The sequence below is a fragment of the Manis javanica genome, chromosome 4 (assembly GCF_040802235.1).
Source record: "Manis javanica isolate MJ-LG chromosome 4, MJ_LKY, whole genome shotgun sequence".
Taxonomy (NCBI): Eukaryota; Metazoa; Chordata; class Mammalia; order Pholidota; family Manidae; genus Manis; species Manis javanica.
Genome location: NC_133159.1, coordinates 8,900,309 through 8,917,424, shown reverse-complemented (window position 1 = coordinate 8,917,424; position 17,116 = coordinate 8,900,309). Strand labels below are relative to the sequence as shown.

At 55.2% G+C, this 17,116-nt stretch overlaps 1 protein-coding gene across 9 annotated transcripts; it reads left to right on the top strand.

Annotated features, from left to right (window-relative positions):
• The first annotated feature begins 20 nt into the window (after window positions 1-20).
• On the top strand, window positions 21-17,116 carry MTHFR (methylenetetrahydrofolate reductase). 9 transcript variants are annotated; one of them, XM_073233194.1, is made up of 13 exons: window positions 21-154; window positions 483-700; window positions 2,533-2,766; window positions 3,888-4,126; window positions 4,961-5,071; window positions 7,395-7,588; window positions 8,292-8,542; window positions 8,824-8,958; window positions 9,155-9,335; window positions 9,442-9,624; window positions 10,612-10,713; window positions 11,609-11,728; window positions 12,435-17,116. In XM_073233194.1, the coding sequence occupies exons 3-13, from the start codon at window positions 2,543-2,545 to the stop codon at window positions 12,648-12,650; spliced, it is 1,956 nt and encodes a 651-aa protein (XP_073089295.1). In that variant the 5' UTR covers window positions 21-154; window positions 483-700; window positions 2,533-2,542; the 3' UTR covers window positions 12,651-17,116. The 9 variants fall into 9 exon arrangements, with proteins under 9 accessions (XP_073089295.1, XP_073089294.1, XP_073089300.1 ...); XM_073233193.1 differs by having other exon boundaries at window positions 2,530-2,766; XM_073233197.1 differs by lacking the exon at window positions 483-700 and having other exon boundaries at window positions 137-154; window positions 2,530-2,766.

Below are 17,116 nucleotides of genomic sequence, written 5' to 3'. Positions count from 1 at the left end.
CTCGGCTTCGCCGCGCGGGGGTTTCCACCTCCCTTAGCAACCTGACGCCTGCGCCGGGCCCCTCCCCCGCGCGCCCCGCCCCCGGCTGCGCTCCCGCCCCGGCCGGGCTGCTTCAGCCCGAGCGCACGCGCCGCGATTGGCCCACAACCGGAAGGTGAGTGATGGCGAGGGGTGGGGTCCCTGGGCGGGGGCCCGGGAACCCGTGACCACCCGCCAGGGGACAGGAAGCGATGGAGCCGGCCGGCCCGTCTGGGTGGGGGGGTCTCTGCCTACCCTGCGCCGGCTTTCTGCGGGACTAGTGCTAACTAACCCCCGATCCCAGCCATCCCCGGCGACCCCCACCCCTGAAGCCACGATTCACTTTTGGTCTTCGGCCTAGATGAAGGAACCCCGGGGAAAAGGCAACCTTGAAACGGGGCCAGGCCTGGGCCCCTGTCCCCACAGCTGCCCGTGACCTAGTGACACGGAGACTCTATTTACAGCCTTCGAGCCACCCGGGCGCCGAAGGCATCCTTCCAGCTCCAGCCTTTTACGCCTGCCATCCTGCTGAAAACCTGAAGAGCCGTGGGCCGCTGGCACGCTGTCCCCAGTGCCCATTGAGTCGGGCTGAGCAGTGGGTATAGGTGCCCACTCGGACCCTTCTGGAAGTGGTGGGATCCCTGTCCCCCCACTACTTGGAGATTGGCAGATTAAGCAAGTGGTCAGTAAATGGCAGAGGATTATTTTAAGAATGGAGTGGCAGTGCCTGGCCCATTAGCGCCCATTGAGTGTTGTCTGTTACTACCATGTGTCAGGCACTGGATACCACAGGCAGGATACTGGGCCCTGGGCTCGGGGAGCTGGGGGTGAGTTCACAATTACAAACCAAGGTGCTATGGCAGCCTGGCTTGAAATGATTAATAGCACGAGAAGGAAGCTTCGAAACACACTGTGTGCCTGCCCCATATTGGGAATGCTTATTGAACAAATGAAAGAGCAGAGAGTTTACAGGTGGTTCTGCCTTGCCCACTCTGGGATTTGTTCCGGCAGACAGTTAGTGAGGCCCTCTCTTGAATTCGGGAGAAAGACCAGATGGGATGATCTTGACACTGTCCTCTTTCTCCCTCCTGATGGCCAACCCTGGTGACAAATGGGGGTTTTAGGTTAGAATCAATAGGCATCCCTAGGGAGAGAAAACATTGGCACTAGAGTTTTCACTCTGGTCTTGACTTTGACTTTGGATGGATGTATCAATGTGTGTGAGGTGCATTTGTGTGTGTTTTGGGAGAGAGGAACAGTGGATTTCATCAATTTCTCAAGAATCTAAGCCTGCCAAAATGGTTAACCCTGGCTTAGCAGTGGATGTTCTCTGAAAGAAAAATATTTGGCTTGGTTCTAATGCTCTGTGTCTCCACACACTGGATTTACTAAATGTGTTTGCACATTGCTGTGCAAGAGTAGTGTTTTGTTTGAAGTGTCTGCCTTTATTTTCCCTGCCAAACTGCCCAGTGGCACCATGCCCGCTGCTGGCCTGCCTGTGGTTGCCATGTTTCAGGGCTTCTCATGTGGTTGTGCAGTCACTGTCATTATTTTAACTGACTTCAGTGGTGTGTGTAAGGAGAAGGGCCTGGAAGGCAGGCACAGATGGGACAGCCTCTGTTCTGAGTTGACATAAATTCATGTCCTTACTGAACTTGGGTCTGGCTGCTTTTGGAACCCAGCCAGTGTCAAGTTCTAACCCATGACAGGGTCCTCTGGGAGTAGCATGAACTCAGGAGAAATCTGGCTGCTTTCCTCATCCCTTTCCTTCCTGCATGCATACAAACTGTTCCAAGGAACGGGAGAAGTTCCAGGCAGAGCCAGACTCAGCTATTCCTTCTTTGGAGAGCGAGCCAGGGACCCTGGACTCATCTCCTGGCCTCTTCGTCTGCGGGCCTCATCTCCACCCAGCCCTGCGGTCTTCCGCCGCATTCTCCTCCCAGCCGCCCTCTACAGCTAGAGCCTCCGCCCTCCCTCTTGCCTGGAAGTCTTGCCCCCGCCCCCTTCCCCCACTGAGGCCCTAGCTCCAACTCTGGGCTCTTCCCTTGTCCCAGCCCCGCCCATTCAGACACACTCGCTAGGCAAGGCTCTTCAGATTCTCCCCCACCCACTCTGGGTCCAAGCTGGCAGAGATGGACCATCCAAAACCCAAGATCCTCCCAGGCAGGCACCGCTGCCCCTCCCTAGGAATGCGGTCCTCCGAGGTCAGCAGCCCGAGGCTCTCAGCGCCACCCTCTGTCAGGTAGCTGGTACCGAGGACCCTCGGGATGAAGGAGCATGGTTTTGAGCCGGGTGGGGGCTGTCGCTGGGAGGCAGGCAGCAGCGGAGGGCAAAGCTCTGAGTGAGGCGGCAGACATTCGTGGCCGTGGTGTGCAGAGCCTCTGGGTGGGGGCATTGTTGCCTTCGCTGGCCTTCTCCCTGCATGGAAATGCAGCATCTCTCCCTTGACGCTGCCTTGGGGCCTGGCTGCTGGCGCACTGACGCTCCCTGCCCACCCCACACCCCGCGCAGCAGGAACCCGGCCATGGTGGATGAACCCAGAGGGAACGGCGGCCCCACGCCCCGCTTGGAGGGCAGCAGTAGCAGTGACAGCTCTAGTTCGAGGTGTTCCACACCGGGGCTGGACCCCGAGCGGCATGAGAGGCTCAGGGAGAAGATGAGGCGGAGGATAGAATCTGGCGACAAGTGGTTCTCCCTAGAATTCTTCCCTCCTCGAACTGCTGAGGGAGCTGTCAATCTCATCTCGAGGTGAGCTGATATAGAGTTAAGGAGAAGGGCCAGAATGGAGGGAGGGGAGCCGGGGAGAAGTGAATTGTCAGCCCTGAGGCAAGGCTGCACTTTGACCTGGAAGAGAAAGGCAGCAGAGGGGGTGGAAAGGAGCAAAGGCAGGGTAGATAATTTGATCCGCAGCTTCTCAGTTGTCTGTAAAGTCCCTGCAGGCATCAGGAATTTTTAGGCACATTCTTCCATGGGTTAAAAATGTGGAATCTCTCCGACTGCATTCTTTGGCGGAACCTGGGGCTGTCTCGTGAGTACAGTTTAGGAAGCCAGGAAGCAGCTTGGAGAACATTTTCAGCAAGTTAGGAATTTGGATTGTGCCTCTTGAAATCTGGAAATGCCAGCTGAATTACGTTAGCACACTATGAATTGCAGTTCCTTTTTTAAAGTTTACGCCTTTTACCGTTTGCTTTTCACATGTGTTGCTCCCAAGATTTTGACATTTAGAGGCACGAGATATTTAAATGCAACATGTCATAGCTTGTAACACAAGTGTGTGTGCACACCCATGGCTCTTGAGCCTAGTTCTGGACAGTGGTCTTGTTCTACAGGACTGCTGGCTGCTGCAGCAGGACTGGGGGGGCAGCATGACCCTCTTTTCTCCTGTTCCTAGCATGAGCCTCTCCTTGCCACTCTAACTTTCCCCAAACCCTTACCATCCAAATGTTCGAGATAATAAACGTGCAAGCACTTTGTAAAGACCAAAGAGCTGCTCTCACACAAAATGGGTGCATTGTTGTAGTGTATTATTCTCCACAATAGTAGTAACTCGTCATAGCAGCTCACATTGATTAAGTGTTCACTGTGTACCAGGCACCGTCCTGAGAGCTGTGGAGCCATCAATCATAACATCCTCACAGTGCTATCCCAAAATCGGTACTATTCTCTGCCACGTTCTAGAAATCAGGAACCTCAGAGAGACTCAGATTAATTTTCCCAAGATCACAAAGCTAATAAATAGCAAAGCCAGAATGAATGCAGGATGGTCCAAATCCAACCTGTACGCGATGCTTCTCTGTCAGACTCCATGGGAAGGCGGTAAAGGGTGGTGTGCTCCTAGAAGCCCCTCTTCAGAAAGAAATTCACTACAGGTTTGACCGGATGGGGGCAGGCGGTCCCCTCTTCATAGATGTGACCTGGCACCCGGCAGGGGACCCTGGCTCAGACAAAGAGACCTCCTCCATGATGATCGCCAGCACTGCTGTCAACTACTGTGGCCTGGAGACCGTGCTGCACATGACCTGCTGCCGTCAGAGTCAGGAGGATATCACTGGCTACCTGCACAAGGCCAAGCGGCTGGGCCTGAAGAACATCCTGGCATTGAGGGGAGGTGTGGAGCCAGTACTTTACTCTCTGGGGTCTTGTTTCACCAAAGGCCTCTTCTGTCCCTGGAATGGTCCTTCACTTTCCTCTGGGTCCCACACGGAGCCCGCTTGGGTGCCTGCCTGCCAGTAGCATCAGTAGGCATTGTGGGTAGTGAGTATCGTGGGCACGCACATGGAGACACCTCTTAACCTCTCAACCTCGACGTAGGAGTTCAGTCAGGAATGCAGTAGCGCCTGATAACCCTGTGGCCCGGCTACCCACAGCTTCATTGATCACTGGCCACGCCCAGCTCTTAGCCCCGTCAAAGAGTACAGGCCTGGCATTTTTCCCATAGTGGGAATAGCTGCATTTGCCTCTGGTGCCTGCTGGCATTGGACCACCCACGTGTGGGAAGAGGGGGCCTGATGGTGGGACCTTGTGGCCTCATGATGCCCACCACAAGACTGAGATGAGTAGAAGACTCTCCCCGGAGGCCAGCGCTCCAGGACAATAGGAGAGCCAGAGGGGGTTGGGTGAGGGTGCCTGAACACACCAGGGTTGAGCAGGGAAGAGATCTCAGATGCTTGAGGCTAAAGGAACAGCAGCAGCCGTCCCTGTTTACCGCTGCCAGCGCACCCTGCAGAGTCGGTGCTCAGTAAATGTTTGACAGGTTGGCTGGCTGCTGTCTTCCTTCCCACTATTTACCAAGTGTTGTGCTAGGAAGCCGAGACACAAACTCCAGTGAAGGCTTTGCCTTGGGGCAGCTCATGGGCCTGGGTGTAGGGGTAGGGAGAAGGAACGTAAAGGCCATCAGAGGTTGGGCGAGACCCGGTGACCGTGACCTCCACCAACCCTGCAGACCCCATAGGTGATGAGTGGGAAGAGGACAAATGCAGTTTCAGCTATGCTGTGGACTTGGTGAAGCACATCCGAGGCGAGTTTGGTGACTACTTTGACATCTGTGTGGCAGGTGAGTGGCAGGAGTGTCCCAGTGGGTGGGATGGAATGAGCCAACCAGAGGAGAGCCTGCCAGGAATCAGTTCAGGAGCAGGGGTAGGGGGGCCAGGGGTCTGAGCCAGTGCCCCCAGGTGAGAGCGGGGCCCACGTCAATTGAACACATTGTCTCACTCTGCCAAGGGCTACCCGCCCAGGTTGCCACTGCCCCTCAGATTCTGTTCCTCTGCCTTTCTGTGCTTTTTGCCTGCGTCCCAGGCCCATTCTTCTTTAAACAAAAGAGGAATGTTTATTAAGATTCTGGAAATCTTAGCACTCAAGGTCAGGAAATGGCATCAGACCTCACTAGGAGCTGAAACCAAGGAGCAATCAGAACTAAGGCCCTCCCTTATTCTGTCCAGGCCATGTAGGCCCCCATCTTTGCCCCCCATTGCACATCTCCATGCTTTGTCCAGTAGACCTGATGTGTACACCTTTCTGCACGTGTGATCAGCCACCCACCTCCTCCCGATGTACACCGTCAGTCCCAGCCAGTAGCCCACACTGATGGGTTCCAAATTCCCAGGAAGGAGAATCAGATCAGCTCAATTCCAGCTCCGAGGGCTAGAGCCAGGAGGCAAGGTCCACCTGCTAGAGATGGGTGGGTGGGCTTCCCGGGTGGGTGGGCTTCCCTCTTGCCGCCACTCGCTGGGATTGGGCCTTTAGCTTCTCACATGGGTATGGTGAGGCAGCATGTGCCAGGGAGTAATTTGACTCATCATCTCAGGATAACAATTTTTCTCAAATATTTTGGGGAAAATCATTTTTATATTAAAATAAGCATGGCTACATTAGGAGAAGCATACCAAAGTGATCAGAATTTTAAAAAGCCATGTGTCTTCAAGGATAGTACTTACTGTAGGTGACGTTGGTCTTACTACCAGGTCCCCAGGTCCACTCTTTTTGGTCAACAAGTGTCCGGGTGATGAGGGTAGGAGGCCCTGATGGGGAGTTTGTAACACAGCAGGCATTTCCAGGAATGATGCAGCCAGTTAACTGGGGGACATGCACATGGGCAGTGGGCATTGAATGGTCCTGAGTGGAAACTAGCAGAGCTGGGAGCTTACAGGGGCTGAGTGGTTCAGTTCGTCACTTATGAGGGGGTGAGAAAGACCAAGCTGTCCATGACAGAAAGAGGGCACCACAAACTGAGCAAAACCCAAATGTAACCAAATGCTGGATTTGTTTGGTGATGTTGAGATTTTATGGATAGTTTCAGCTATTAAAACCTCATTGTCTTCCCACCCCCTCAGCCCCCGACACAGTAGTGTTTCTTTCCATTTTTGCTGACTTGGGGTTTCTTAAGAACAAAACTGCCTTACAACAACAAAGCAGCTTGGCTCCCGAACAGTCTGGCTCTCGGTTCTGCCCCCGTCCTGGCTTGGGGTCCTGCCTGGGCTGTGGCTGAGGAAGCCAACACCGCCCCTGTGGTCTCATTAGGGCCTGTGGTCGTCCTGTGCCAGCTGGGCCGCTAGTAAGTTCGGATGATGAGAGAAGCAGTCATGGCTTCACCGAGCTAGTGAGGAGCCCCATGCTGTCCAGCCCGCCTCGCAGGCAATTCGGAATCCCATCCATCTGCCGTGTCCCTACCACGTGGTCCTGGCTGCCTGATGTTACTTTGTGGGACTGCTTGTTCCCTCGTTGGGCAGCTCTGGCTGCAGCTGCCCCGGGCTCTGCCACCAGAAACCACACAGATACAACTATAGGAGACTCATTTAAGCTGCATCCTTGTCCCCGTGACAGACCTCTGGGTCTTTAGAAGTTTATGTTCTCTCCATGTTTTCCTTCAAGTGAAACATCTTCATTCTCTCCTGTCTTTGCTTGTGTAACATGGCTTCTGAGTTTTTACTCTAATGGACCTCTGAGTAATGTTAAATTAAAAGCATGGTTCTCATCCTGCACCTAGACTCAAGCCCAACACCTCAAATGCTGCCTGACCAGTGCTATGTGTAGCATTTCCTCTTTCCTCTGGCCACAAAGCACAGGCCCAGTTTGCCCGGCTAGTTGCAAAGGCCTAGAGGCAGGAACAGTGTGGGGAGTTTGGAGCAATCCACCTCTCACTCCTGTGGGGGTGGGGGTGTGTGTGACTCTAAGCCACCTCTTACCCTCCTGTCTAGGGTGAGGGGCACGTCAGTGAGCCCAGCCCCTCCCTGTTTTGGCCAGTCCCTGCTGTGGAACTGGGAGGTATGAGTCCAGAAGCCCCGAGGCAGAGAACTCCGTGTTTCCAGCTTGCTGGTTTCTTTATCGCTCCCCTTGAGCAGGTGGAGCCAGCCTCTCCCCACTGTCATCCCTACCGGCAGGTTACCCCAAGGGCCACCCCGACGCAGGGAGCTTTGAGGCCGACCTGAAGTACTTGAAGGAGAAGGTGTCTGCAGGAGCCGACTTCATCATCACCCAGCTTTTCTTTGAGGCTGACACATTCTTCCACTTTGTTCAGGCTTGCAGCGAGATAGGCATTACCTGCCCCATCCTTCCGGGAATCTTTCCTATTCAGGTGAGGGTCCCAGGAGGTCTAATGGACTCCCTCCACCCCGAGCCTGGCACAGGCCAGAGTCTTGGGGTGAAGTGCCAAGTTCACGGGCGAGTACTTCGATTGCTCATTAGATTTTCCATCACACAGATGCTCTAGTCCTTGCAAAATGCCACCCTACTTTGGGTGGCATTTCTCTACTTTCCCCCACCAAACAGCAACAGTGTCTGTTGGAGGGGCTTACTGACAAGTGTCATGGTAACTCTGCTTATACATTTTGGTTCAATCAGTGTTTCCCAAACTTAGCTGTCATCAGAACCATTTGATGAGCTTTTTCAAAAGATGGCCTTCCAGATCCCTAAAGTTCTGATGTAGTAGATCTGAGGTGGGGCTTGGCAATTTGTACATTCTTAAGTTTTGCAGGTGAGTCTGATGATCAGGGCAGCTTGGGAACCACTAGCTCAGATGACCACGGTGTGACCCGCAAGTACACGTAGGGGCTGAAGGGCCAGTGGCAGGAACGCTGTGGGTAGCTGCTGTGCTCTGCAGAACGGAAAAAACAGGACAAGGCCAGGGTCCTTGTACATTATGGTCTAACAACTTTCCTGGGTCACTCTATGTCACCAGTGTGGCCAGGAGACATGGTGGCAGCTGAGAAGGGGGATAAGTATTTAGGGGGAGAGATGGGCTGGGAGATGGCTCCCACAGCCTCCCTGTTCTGGGACAGGGCTACCACTCCCTTCGGCAGCTGGTGAAGCTATCCAAGCTGGAGGTGCCGCAGCAGATCAAAGACGTGATTGAGCCAATCAAAGACAATGATGATGCCATCCGCAACTATGGCATTGAGCAGGCTCTGAGCCTGTGTCAGGAGCTTCTGGCAAGTGGCTTGGTGCCAGGCCTCCACTTCTACACCCTTAACCGCGAGATGGCTACCACAGAGGTGCTGAAACGCCTGGGCATGTGGAACGAGGACCCCAGGTGAAGCCAGTGGCCTTGAATTCAGGCCCAGGAGCCACAGAGGGAAGTCGGGTGGGCAGGGAACTTGGGTGTCACAGAATGAGTGAGCCCTAGCTGGCTGGCTGCTCCGGGGGTGCAGAGGGCTGTCTGTGCCATGCCTACGGCACCCTGGAGGTTCCAGTCTCTGAATGCCTTGGGCAGCTTGACGTTTTCAAGTCAGATTGAAGAAGCAGGCTTAGTGGTGCCCCCCTCCTCCCTGCTCCCTCTAGCCAGTCCCTCACCCTTTCCCCACTCTTGCCCAGGCGTCCTCTGCCCTGGGCTCTCAGTGCCCACCCCAAGCGCCGGGAGGAAGACGTACGTCCCATCTTCTGGGCCTCCAGACCGAAGAGCTACATCTACCGCACGCAGGAGTGGGACGAGTTCCCCAATGGCCGCTGGTGACAGTCTTGTGGATGCAGCCTATTTCTTGGGAGAAGGGAGGCGGAAGGAGTTTGCATGCTTATGGTTGAGCCTATAGGAGCAGCAAGGGGCAGGATTTACAGGAAACCCCCTGGGCAGGTGGGTGCACCTGTCCCTCTGTCGGGAGCCCAAGGCCAGGAGTGTGCCTTGACCTCTGGGCATCTCCTCCTACAGGGGCAATTCCTCCTCACCAGCCTTCGGGGAGCTGAAGGACTACTATCTCTTCTACCTGAAGAGCAAGTCCCCGAGGGAAGAGCTGCTGAAGATGTGGGGGGAGGAGCTGACCAGCGAAGAAAGCGTCTTTGAGGTCTTTGCCCACTACCTCTCAGGAGAGCCAAACCAGAACGGCTGCAGAGTGAGTGACACTGGGCTGGGCTTCCTGCCGCCCTCCCCTGACCCCGGCCCCCTGTGCCAGGGTGCCTGATCCTGTCATTGCCCCCAACCCACTGCCCCTCTCCCAGGTGACGTGCCTGCCCTGGAATGATGATCCCTTGGCCGCCGAGACCAGCCTGATGAAGGAGGAGCTGCTCCGAGTGAACCGGCAGGGCATCCTCACCATCAACTCCCAGCCCAACGTCAACGGGAAGCCATCCTCTGACCCCATCGTGGGCTGGGGCCCCAGTGGGGGCTATGTCTTCCAGAAGGTGTGGCAGGGACATATGGGGCTGCACCACCTTGGCTGGCACCCAGGGACTCCCCAGAGATGGAGCAGAGAGGCCTTTCTCTCTGGCCACTGTATTCCACATGGCAGCGATCAGAATGGACAGGAGCTTGCACTTTAAGTCAACAGATCTGAGTCGGCGGTTACTTGACCCCCTGAGCCTCAGCTTTCTCTCCTATAAAATGGGGATGTATCACATCATGTTTTGGGGATGCAATGTGGCAAAACGTAAAATACTTAGCAGGTGGGAAGAACATGGGAATGTGTTCCCTAACTGGGAGCTGTTATTACCCTCCTGAGTTGACACCTTTTTTCCAGGGCTGCTGGAATTAAAATTACAGTTAGTCTGGAGTTAGAAAAACCTGGATTTGAGGACCAGCTCTGCTGTTTGCCATCAGTGCAGCCAGATTGCTCAGCTTCCCTGATTTAGTTTCCTCATCTGTAAAGTGGGGATAACAGTGCTCACCCTGCAGTATTATGAGCATTAGGGCAAATAAATGTCAGTAAACCCAGCTTGATTCCTGTTAAGACGGTTGGTGCTTGGGAAGCCCTCACATCTTTTCCCACCCAGTGAGTGGGGAGCATGTGTCTGGCCTCTCATACATCTTAGCTTGTCAAGCTGGGCCTCCTAGACAGCTTCTAAAATGGCTTCTCCAGGGAGCCTTCCCTAGTTGGAGGAAGGGTGGCAGATGTCCCTCATACCTGTTCAGACTGAGAAATTTCATGTACCAGGTCCCCTCCCATTTGCTCATTTATTTGCCAGCTCCACAGTTCGCGATTCGATCCACGTGGCCACTACTCGTCCTAGAGCCTTACATGTCCTGCCACATGTATCTTTGTGGGGCCCTCCCTGGGACAGTCGGGGGCTGGCGTCTGGTTTTCAGAGCACACAGGCACTGGGCAACACACAGGGGAGGCATCTGGCCAGGACTTGGGGCTGATGGGAGGGGCTCCTCTCCCCCTCCCACAGGCCTACCTAGAGTTCTTCACGTCTCCTGAGACTATGGAGGCACTTCTGCAAGTGCTGAAGAAGTACGAGCTCCGGGTTAATTACCACATTGTGGATGTGAAGGTAGGCCAGCTGCCAGGGTTCCGCCAGTTCTCTGCAGGGCCCCAGTGCCAGGGCCAGGGGCACCCACGTTTATTCTTCCATGCAGCAGTCACCAAGCATTTAGCCCTGGCCAGACAATGTACAAGACAGATATGCAGACAGATCCAGGCCTCTGCCATCAGAGAGCTGCCTGCCTGGTGAGGGAGCCCGATCAGTGGATAATTGTAATTCCAGTTACACTTTATAACAACACATTTCGGTGTCGGATGCTGGAGACCCAGGGGAGTGACACCTAACCTGGCCAGGGAGTGTCAGGGAAGGCTTCTCGGAGGAGTCTGTATGGCTTGAATCTTTAAGGATGAGGAGAAGGGCGTTCCAGGGAAAGGGCAGAGGGCATGCAAAGGACTGACCACACCGCCTATGGGGACGCTGCTGAATGGGTTCAGAGTGAGGCTGACGGGTAAGGTGGGTCAGGTCCTCAGGGTCTCGATTCTCCTGCTTGGAATTTAGGTTTTCCCCTAAAGGCAAGAGGAAGCGTTTCCCAGCAGTGAGTGACCGGCTCCATGTTACACTTTAGGTGGTCACAGCGGGCAGCTGTGGGATGACAGGGCCAGGGAAGACTAGAGTCAGAGCCCGGGTAGCAGAGAGGCCCAGCTGGGCTACACACCAGGGGACTGACGGCAGAGTGAGCAGTCGGGAGCGCGGGCTGTGGAGCTGGTGGAGCAGACTGGCAGGAGGAATACCCTGGGTGACCTCTAGGTTTCCGCAGCTGTTCACATGCTCTTGGAGCTGTGGGCTAGAGGTGGCAGGGGCAGAGTGTGCGGCAGAGCGCTCCCAGCGAGTTGAGTTCCCCAGGCGATAAGGGCACTGCAGAGGTCTCTGCCCCAATCTGCTTTTGCCCCCCACTCTCACTCAGGGTGAAAACATCACCAATGCCCCCAAGCTGCAGCCCAACGCTGTCACTTGGGGCATCTTCCCTGGGCGAGAGATCATCCAGCCCACGGTGGTGGATCCCGTCAGCTTCATGTTCTGGAAGGTGAGGGGCCCACGAGCGGGGCTGCCCTGCCCACCTGGGAAACCCTGGGCGGGCAGTGTCCTTGGGTCCCAAGGATGTGGCTGGAGGCCACAGCCCCAGGGCTGGCAGACCCCGCCCCCCAGGCTGCACGCCGACTCCCATGCTGTTTCTGGGCTGGGGGTGGGAGGTGGCACTGGCAGTGGGCATTTTTTTTATTATTATTATTAAGATATCATTGATATATAGTCTTATGAAGGTTTCACATGAAAAACATTGTGGTTACTATATTCACCCATAGCATCAGGTCCCCCCGACACCCCATTGCAGTCACTGTCCATCAGTGCAGTAAGATGCCACAGTTACTACTTGTCTTCTCTGTGCTATACTGCCTTCCCTGTGACCCCGCACACACCATGTGTGCTGATCATAATACCCTTCAATCCCCTTCTCCCTCCCTCCCCACCCACACTCCCCCACCCCTCCCCTTTGGTAACCGCTAGTCCCTTCTTGGAGTCTGTGAGTCTGCTGCTATTTTGTTCCTTCAGTTTTGCTTCGTTGTTATACTGGCAGTGGGCCTTTTCTATTCCTGGAAATGTCCCCTTGGACAGCGCCACAGACCCTGAGGGGACTGAGCTAGAGCCCTGACCCCAGGGCAGCCCTCCTAACCTTGTACCTGTGTCTGCCTGTGTGTCTGGGTGTGTGCATCTGTGGGCGTGTGTGTGTGCAGGACGAAGCCTTTGCCCTGTGGATTGAGCGGTGGGGCAAGCTGTACGAGGAGGAGGCCCCGTCCCGCATGATCATCCAGTACATTCATGACAACTACTTCCTGGTCAACCTGGTGGACAACGAGTTTCCGCTGGACAGCTGCCTGTGGCAAGTGGTAGAAGATACATTTGAGCTTCTCAACAGGCCCACCCCAGAGAAGGAGACGGGAGCTCCGTGACCCTACACCCCGAAACCCTGATGCCCCACCTTCCGCCTCCCCAGTCCTGGTTCTCCTGGGGATCCCTGTTCTCCTTCGTTTCTCCCCAGCCCTGGCCTCTACTCCTCGACATGATGATGGCAGCTAGATGGGTGTGAGGCTTCCGGACTCTGGCTGGACTTGAATTGGCCCCAGGCAGGAGCGTAGGGTTCCCCACTCAGCCTGAAGTCTTTGTTATTCTGTGAGCACCTCCCTCCTGCAGAGGACCCTGGGAGCAGAACACCATCCCTCCTGAGAAGGGGAGGAAACTGGCTGTTGCAGCCCCTAAGAGCCAGTCTGAGACTGCCTGTGACCTTGCACTTGGGGCCTGTGTAGGCCGAGCAAAGTGAACTCACGGTGTTTGCAGAAGAGACACAGCAAAGTGAAGGTGCACCCCCTCGACCCCTATGACGTCGGCAGCTGGCCCTTCCTGCTTGTGATCTTGGAGTCAGACTACTGCCTGTCCTGCCTGCTTGGCTGGACCCAGCACAGGCCCCTGGACTGTCCTTGGGCTGAAACCTAGTAATGCACGCATTTCTTGCCACCTTCTACCTGAGAGTTCAGCTGGGTTTTCACCTTTCTGTGATGCTGGTTTTGGAAACAGCTGTCTCTACATTCTGGTGGCTCAAGAAAGTGCCTCTTAAAGGTTAAAGGGCATCTGCACTGGTACTTGGTGGAGCCTGTGGCCTTCCCTTTTTGCCCTTGGCCATGGAGGGCTACTCTGTGCATTATTGTCAAGGACAAAGATGAGGCTCTCCAAAGCAGGGCTTATTTCTTCCTGGCTTATTAGGTGGGCCCTCCTCCTGCCAGCTGCTCCCTTGCCCTGTCCAAGAAGCTATCTGCCTAGCACTGCTCCCCAGGATTCAGCCCCCAAACCCCACAGCCCAGGGTGGTGACTGGCAAATGCACATAGGCTGTTCCCTGCCCCCATCCCTGCTGGCACCAGGAGGAGGGTGGGGGTTGGGTATCCAGAAAGCAGCCGGATAGCAGGGGGAGGGCCCGGTCATAAGTATTCTTCCTTAGCTTCCTGTGCCACCTGGCTGGGCACAGGGGCCGCCTTTAGAAGAGACTGAGTGGGACAAGCAGCTAGGAGGGCGTTCTTTGTCCTTCAGAGCTGAGAGAGCTGTGCCCTCTGTCACCAGGCTGTGGGCTGAGCACCCTGTGGCCTAGGGCCTGCATTCCCCTGATGGATGGGGCATGGGAAGGCTGGGCTCAATTCTTTCTTTCTATGGGAACTAGTCACAGCTGCAGCTGGGCCCCCACTCTGCCCCGTGGCTGCCACACATGGGCTCCGGGCACTCCCAGCCTGCTCTCAGGGCTCTTGATGCCCACCTTGCTTGGGATTCTTGGACCACTGGTGGCTCCTCCTTAGGCCACTGGCTGCCAGGTGCTAGTGTCACTTCTCAAAGGCCCAGAATCAGGGAGACGGAAAGGCTGTTTGGCTCCTTCCTGTGTCTGTGGGACGTGAACTAGGCCAACACCTGTGCTCAGTGCCTGTCCCCGAAGGGAAAGGAGGCCCCTCCGCCCCAGGCAGCCAGCCAGCCAGCCCTGCCCCAGGCCAAATGCACAGGCTCAGAATAGATCAGACCTATAATATGGGAAGCAATGGAGCAAATAAGGGAGGGGACGCCCAGGGACCCGTACCCCACACGCCCGCGTGAACGGGGAGCTGCCGCACAGGCCATGCCTTGTTCCTAAACTGACAGGATAGGACTAGGCTGAGCACATGACCACTGGCAAAATCTAGGACTCCCAAATCCAAGCTGTGTTTTTCTCTAGCCAAACTGACCTCTCCCCTTAAAATGAAGGGGTCCTGGGGGTGGTGAGTAGGGAGGGCCCTCAGCTCAGAAATGTCCAGGTGTGGCACTGGTTTGCGAAGGACCTTCTGGTAGGGGGAGTCCCCCCACCAGTACCTGGGAAAGGACCGTGCCGTCGTCTTGTTGCTGTGATCGCGGAGCTACCTGCAGCCACAGGACCTGCTGCCACCACGTTCACCGGGTCCATTCAGGTGCCACTGCCTGAACTGTGGGGACAGTTTGGCAGGAAAGCCCCAGGCTGGACCCACTGCCACCTCCAGCACCTAAACTTCCCTCTGCTGCCTCTTCCCCCTGCAGTGCTGTGGCACCAAGGTGAAGGGGCATGACAGAGGAGGGTGGCATGGTGTTGACAATGCAGATTCCTGGGCCTCACCCCCAAGGCTTCGGACTTGCTAGGTACAAAGCCCATACTTTGAGACTCCATTGCTAGCAGTTTGGGATGAGATGGGAGATCAGCGTGAGGCTGGAGAGGGGCACCCCACTCACCAGCATCAGCCCCAGCTGCTGTGCTCCCTGAGCATCTACCAAGCACTGCCAGGTTGCGGCCAGGTGCCTGGCCTGCTGGGAACCTTGGAGCCTGTGACGCAGTGCCTCAAGGCGCCAGCATTGCAGGTATTTCCTCCTGGGGAGTATAGCCCTGATGGCCAAGAGCACCATGTGTACCCTTCATGTCCCGGAGAAAGGGCAGAGCCTCAGGCCTGGGCCTGCTTCCCCAGGACCCGGCAGAAACGAGCATTGGCCAGAGAGGGCCCAGCTCTGGCAGGGCTCAGTTAAGCCCCTTGGCCCTTCCCCCAACCCCACCCACTCCCCGTATGTGGGCAACTGCCCTCACCCTCAGAGGCATCTTCTCCGCCTGGGCCTCTGCCCTTCAGGGCGCTGGTTTCAGAGTTGCAGCCCTGTAGGGGGTGGGCCATGGGCCCAACTGGTGTGTCCAGGCCCCAGCTGGGCCTGGAAGGCGTGGCAGAGGGGAGACTCCCTGTTGCCTGGAAAGGGGGTGAGTCAGAGAAGGTTAACACATCGGTTCAGGAGCAAACTTTCCCTTGGTCTGCTCCAGGAAGCTGAGCGCAGTGAGGAGGGGTGGACAGCCTCAGGTGTGAAGCATTGTGCACCCGCCTCTGCTGCGTCTGCCAAAGTCTTCGGGGGCCCTGAGCTACTGCCCAAAGAGAAATAACCAACAGAGCAGGAGAAAACATCAATTGTTTTCTCAGAATGGCTGAAATAACTCAGAACAGGAAAGCGGTGGGGAGAACAGAGTAAATATACAAAACGGATTTGCCAAGGAGCTGCAAGCTGATTCCAGGCCCATGAGGGCTGGAGGCTGCCGTGCCCGCCCCTGCACCTCAGATGTCTGTTCCCAGGTGCAGATCTTAGTCTGAGCCCATGACATTTCTCCTCGCTTCCTCTGTGCACAGAGGCTGTGGTGCTGGGTTGGGCTGGGCAGCACGGGTCCCGTGCAGCTGTGGGTCTGGGGAACAGCCAGAGAGGAAAACCTGAGCCCAGTGGGCATGGATCTCCTGGGGTCCAAGTGACCTGGCAGGTTCCTTTCGTGCCCTGCCCTGCCCCTGCCTAGTTGTGGGCCTTCCTATTTGTGTTCCTGTTGCACCCTGTTCTCTTGTGAGCCCTGAGGCTCCCAGTGTTGTCAGAAAGGGTGCCCAATAGTAGTATGGCCATCAGCATACCCCACTATCTCTTCCACATCTTCCCACATGGTTGGAGAACTCAGAGGGATGGACCAGCAACAGTTACCCCTCGGGGAGCACCTAATGTGTACCAGGCACAGCCTGTAGTGCCGTATTACTCTCCCCACGGAAGCTTTACAAACTTAAATTACTTGCCTGGGGCCCCCTGCAGGGAGTGGTGTGACTTTGGAGCCTGAGCCCACAGCTACAACTCTCTACATACCAGGGGTTCCCAGATGGACTGTGTGCCACCATGAGATGGCATAGTACCTGCTCACGTCAATAGGTTGAGAGCTGCCTGGGCTTGTATGCTCCTGGGGTAGAGAGGCGGCTGGAACTAAGCACCCTAGTTATCATTCCTGGCATTTGTTTTTGGCTTCTATAAGCCTCAGTTTCTCCATCAGTAAATGGGGTCCCTGCCTGCTTTTGCTGCCAAGAATGGAATGAAAATATTTATAAACATACTCTGGAAATAAAATTATCATGTGACACACATCTAGAAATAAAACACAGAGCCCGCTGTTGCCATACCCCCACATATGTGAATTGGTGGATTCTGCAAATAATGGGAGTTAGTCTCTCTCAATTCTGTTTCTAAAAAAAAAAGTATTTTAGAATCTTTCTAGATCTGCTATATACTCCCTGGCATTCTGAAATAGGGTTCGTGATAATGCCAGTTCACCTTTAGGGACAGCCAGCAACTGGAACTATCTAACATGTCCCTAGGCTGCCCTACAGTGTCATTTCTTGTGCCTGGCTTTCCTGTGGTCTCTTCCCTTCTGCTAGGCCATCAAGCTCTTGTCACCATTTGCTGGTGTCAGAACTGTTACAGGTCTGGAGAGGGACTGGTGGTTTTGGGCAGAGAGATTTAGGAAAATTTTTTTTTCATTTGCATTTTCTGATTTTTCTGTAGTGAGCATGTTTCATTTCTCCAATACGAAAAAAAAATGAC

Excerpts from the sequence above, each read along its gene's own strand:
- MTHFR (XM_017643246.3), top strand. The coding sequence starts at position 2,151 with ATGGACCATCCAAAACCCAAGATCCTCCCAGGCAGGCACCGCTGCCCC. Across the intron at positions 5,072-7,394 it reads CTTTGACATCTGTGTGGCAG|GTTACCCCAAGGGCCACCCC; the intron begins GTGAGTGGCAGG and ends CCCTACCGGCAG. Across the intron at positions 9,336-9,441 it reads CAAACCAGAACGGCTGCAGA|GTGACGTGCCTGCCCTGGAA; the intron begins GTGAGTGACACT and ends CCCCTCTCCCAG.